Source organism: Hordeum vulgare, chromosome 2H (assembly GCF_904849725.1).
Source record: "Hordeum vulgare subsp. vulgare chromosome 2H, MorexV3_pseudomolecules_assembly, whole genome shotgun sequence".
Classification (NCBI taxonomy): Eukaryota; Viridiplantae; Streptophyta; class Magnoliopsida; order Poales; family Poaceae; genus Hordeum; species Hordeum vulgare.
In genome coordinates, this window is record NC_058519.1 from 446,198,446 (window position 1) to 446,202,543 (window position 4,098).

Below are 4,098 nucleotides of genomic sequence, written 5' to 3' on the forward strand. Positions count from 1 at the left end.
TCGACGACACCAGGAATCCTTCAGCTACGGCTACGCCTTAAGGGACTTCCTAGGCAAGTATGCAAAGGATTTCCCCCGTGGCCATGGAGCCTTGCGTTGGTGTTCCCTCGAAGCGGAAAGGGTGATGTAGCACAGCGACGGTAAGTATTTCCCTTAGTTTGAGAACCAATGTATCAATCCGGCGGAAGAGTATCTCAAGATCCTGCACAAACACAAAAGCTTGCACCCAACGCTATGAAGGGGTTGTCAATCCCTTATAGATTGTTTGCCAAGTGAGAACTGAAAGCAACAAAGTAACAAAGCAAAGTAAAAGCGGAGGTGTAAACGATGGATGTGAATAGACCCGTGGGCTGTAGTGTTTACTAGTGGCTTCTCTCATGAAAGCAAGTAGACGGTGGGTGAACAAATTACTGTCGAGCAATTGATAGAACTGTGCAGAGTCGTGACGATATCTATGCAATGATTATTTGTATAGGCATCACGTCCTAAACAAGTAGACCGATACTTTCTGCATCTACTACTATTACTCCACACGTCGACCGCTATCAAGCATGCATCTAGTGTCACTACAAGGAATACAGTCTATTGGAACAAAAGTTATTTCTACAACAATCTTTCGTGGCAATAAAACGCTATATTACCACAAACTTTCAGTTCGTGGTAATATGCCCTACATATTGCCACTTTCCAGTTTTGTTGCTCTAAGTACTCTGTTTTGTTGCAATAGAAATCGTGTATTGCCACAAACTGGATCACCATTGTAATATGGCAGTGATATTGCAACAAATAAGTTTCGTTGCGGGAATTAGTCGTTTTGTTGCAATAGAGGCTTAGGTAATGCAACAAAGTAAATCTTTGTGGTAATATTCTGGCGCATATTGCAACAATTCCGAAGTGCGGCACTAGACATAGACATTGTTGCAAACAAATGGCTTTGTATTGCGACAAAACATGTATTGGTTGTAATACGACGATGTTTTGCCTCACCTTTATTGTGTTGCAATAACTATTATATATTGCGACAAATTGTGCAATCATGGTAATATATATAACATGTTGCAACAATCCCTAGTGATGCAAAAAAGGAGCAATAGAACATCTCTGCATTTGCGTCTTAATTATAGACATATAATTAATACTAGCAAAAGGGCCCGTGCGTTGCAACGGTAGAAAAAAAACCACACGCTTTTAATCTTTTTATAACCATTTTGATTTATTAAAATAATGATGGAACGCGGGTTGAATAACAAAAATTACAGGTTTTTTTTATAAAAATAACGTGGTGGGTTTTCCGACGGAAGCAATAGCCTCTTTATTATTAGGTAAGTATAGATTAGGTATAGATATAGATAGGAATAGGAATCCATTCATATAAATCAAAAGGTTTCATAGTATTTTTTTTCTTTGAAAACCCTATGCTATGAAATTCTTATAATATTCCTGCAAACCAAAGAAGCCTTGATTGTCTAGTCTCATTGGCATCAGAATGGAGCACACGGGCAATGGCCACACGGACACGGAGACGGAGCGCCAGCAAACGGAACGGAAGATAGGAGCCTTGCCCTTGCTTGATCATGGGCGACGTGGGACGCCTCTTCGCCGCTCGAACTCAAAAAACTTTTCACGCTTCGCTGGTCACCCCCGCCCACTGCCTCTGCCGCGCGTCGACGTCTCCGATCCCCCCAGCCTTATCCATGCACGCGTGCTAGCCCGAACCCAAGCACCACACCCCCGCTCCCAGCTGCCCCTGGCCGGCGGCCGTGCCCCGCTCGATGGAACGCCACTCCTAATCTAACTCGAGCTCCCTCCCCCAGCCAGCGTTCGAAGCCGATGCCGCTCGCCGGCATTGCCCTCGCGCCTCTCCTCGTATCCCCTCTCTCGCCTCCCTCTCCCTATGCCCGTGGCAGCGTTGCAGTCTCCGCAGAGCCCCGGGGAAGGCGTCGCGCGCTACGGCGGGTGCGGTGCTCGGCCGCAGCGGCGTCCGGCGGAGGCAGTGACGCCGGCGAGCTGTCACACGCCACGCTGCTCTGGAGGGCCGCCAAGCTGTCCATCTACTCCGTGGCACTCGTGCCGCTCACCGTGAGTTCCCCGCGGCTGCAAATTCCTCCCTCCCCATGACCCCGGTCGATGCAGGCCCTTGCCAATGCTTAACCCTGCAATTCAGGATTGTAACCTGTTAGCATGCAAATCAGCATGATCATTGGATCATTGATCGCAGCTAATTGCAATAACAAGCCAAACTGGAAGATCACACAACATTTGGTGGTTTGCAACTACGATCACCATACACATTTGCTTTGCATTGACGGTTGCTTGCACCTGCAGGTAGGGGCCGCTGCTGCTTACAACCACGCGGGGCTGTTCTTCGCCAGGCGCTACTTCGGCCTCTTGGCAGCTGCTTCCCTCGTGATCACCTGGCTCAATCTGAGGTAAAACTCGCGTACAGTACAGAAACATGCAACATTCATTACCCTGTTCAACCACTCATTCCCCTGCTACGGATTTACTGTATTTTTTACACTACTGCTACAACATACATTCTGCTTATATCAAAAGTACTGTTCAACCATTCAGACATTCCCCTGTTCTGGACTTAACTGTGTTTTGACCCACTCTGCTGCAGCAATGACGTTTACGATTCAGATACCGGTGCTGATAAGAACAACAAAGAATCTGTCGTCAACATTGTTGGCAGGTACTGCTCGTTTCCATTACCGGGCAGTAGTAACATCCTACATGCTTGCATACCTGTATTCAGGAATGAAACATTTTACAGTGTCATCTGATGTGCAGTCGAGCAGTGACACAGTATGCAGCGAACCTTTCTCTTCTGCTCGGGTTTGGAGGGCTATTTTGGGCCTTTGCTGAAGCAGGGGACGTCAGGTTCATGGTGTTGGTGCTATGTGCAATCCTTTGCGGCTATGTTTATCAGGTAAAATCTTGTACTCTTCTTCCTGGAACATCTGTGCGTCTTTATGTTGTGTAATCTGTATCATGAGTCATGACACAATATATTTTCCCTTTGGTGATAAATTATGGGTTCTCCTATAAAACCGCCTGGCCCGTTTCAGTACTTAGCCGTATTTCTCTTAGTAGTGTTTAACATTCTCTTTAATGTCTATCATGTACATTTTAAAAGTGCCTGTTGTTCCGATTAAGTTACCGTGGCCTAGGCGAACCATTAAGTTATCATGATGGAATTTTTTTTTCTACACGGACAGTTTAGGTTTTTTTTTCCTAATCGCTGTCTAGGCGCAGCGCACACTCTCTCTCTGCACTCAACTTCACTTCCCATTACCCTTACCCATTCCCCTCCCTCACTCTCTCCGCCAAATCCCTAGCAGCAGAGTCCACCGCCGATGGGAGAGCCCACCACCGACAGGAGAGCCCACCGCCGACGGGAGGGAGCGGGATTGAGGAGCGGGAACCGAGGTGGGCAGCGAGGGCGGAGGAGGAGGATCTTTGGAGGACATGGAACTCGCGCTCGACGGCGTGGGCGGACTGGAGGATGGCGCCGGCGGGCTTCTTCTGCAGCACGTACCGCCGGGGCTCCCCGCCGGGCGCGGAGGCCTCGAGGCAGTAGGTGGGGTTGGACTGGTCGTGGCCGAACTTCGTGAGGGCGAGCGACGGGGCCCACGCGGGGAAGCCCGGGACGTGCGCGGCTACGTACCGCAGCAGCGCCGCCTTGTCCAGCGCCTACGCCTCGTGCACCGGCCGCAGCAGGTCCGAGGTCAGCGTCGCCATCTCGCTCGCTCGCTCGCCAGCCGCCGGTCCGGGATTGAGTTGCCGATTGCGGGCGGAGGACGGGGAGGGGACAGGGGACGACGACTGTGGAACAGTCCGGGATTGGATTGCTGATTGCGTGGCTGTTGGAAAGGTACTGCTGCATAATTTGTCCATACAAAATCAAAGCTTGAATGTGATTGAAATATTATTTAAGTGCTGCTTATACATGATTATTGTACAAAGGATGGCAATATTTAGCGTTAGCAAGGTTCATGTCAATCAAAATCTACTGATGTATAGCATATGATCTTCATAGACTATTGTAGTTAGTTTAGCCTGCTTGTGTATTACCTGACTGTAGGGATATCCATG

General features: G+C 48.8%; 1 protein-coding gene across 1 annotated transcript; it reads left to right on the plus strand.

Annotated features, from left to right (window-relative positions):
- The first annotated feature begins 1,830 nt into the window (after positions 1-1,830).
- On the plus strand, positions 1,831-3,226 carry LOC123428072 (2-carboxy-1,4-naphthoquinone phytyltransferase, chloroplastic-like). The gene is made up of 5 exons (XM_045112236.1): positions 1,831-2,079; positions 2,326-2,429; positions 2,624-2,695; positions 2,794-2,932; positions 3,140-3,226. The coding sequence occupies exons 1-5, from the start codon at positions 1,831-1,833 to the stop codon at positions 3,224-3,226; spliced, it is 651 nt and encodes a 216-aa protein (XP_044968171.1).
- Positions 3,227-4,098: the final 872 nt, after the last annotated feature.

Bases quoted from the DNA above. Each gene is read 5' to 3' on its own strand.
- LOC123428072 (XM_045112236.1), top strand. From the start codon at position 1,831: ATGCCGCTCGCCGGCATTGCCCTCGCGCCTCTCCTCGTATCCCCTCTC. The intron at 2,430-2,623 runs GTAAAACTCGCG...ACTCTGCTGCAG, and splicing joins ATCACCTGGCTCAATCTGAG to CAATGACGTTTACGATTCAG. The intron at 2,696-2,793 runs GTACTGCTCGTT...TCTGATGTGCAG, and splicing joins GTCGTCAACATTGTTGGCAG to TCGAGCAGTGACACAGTATG.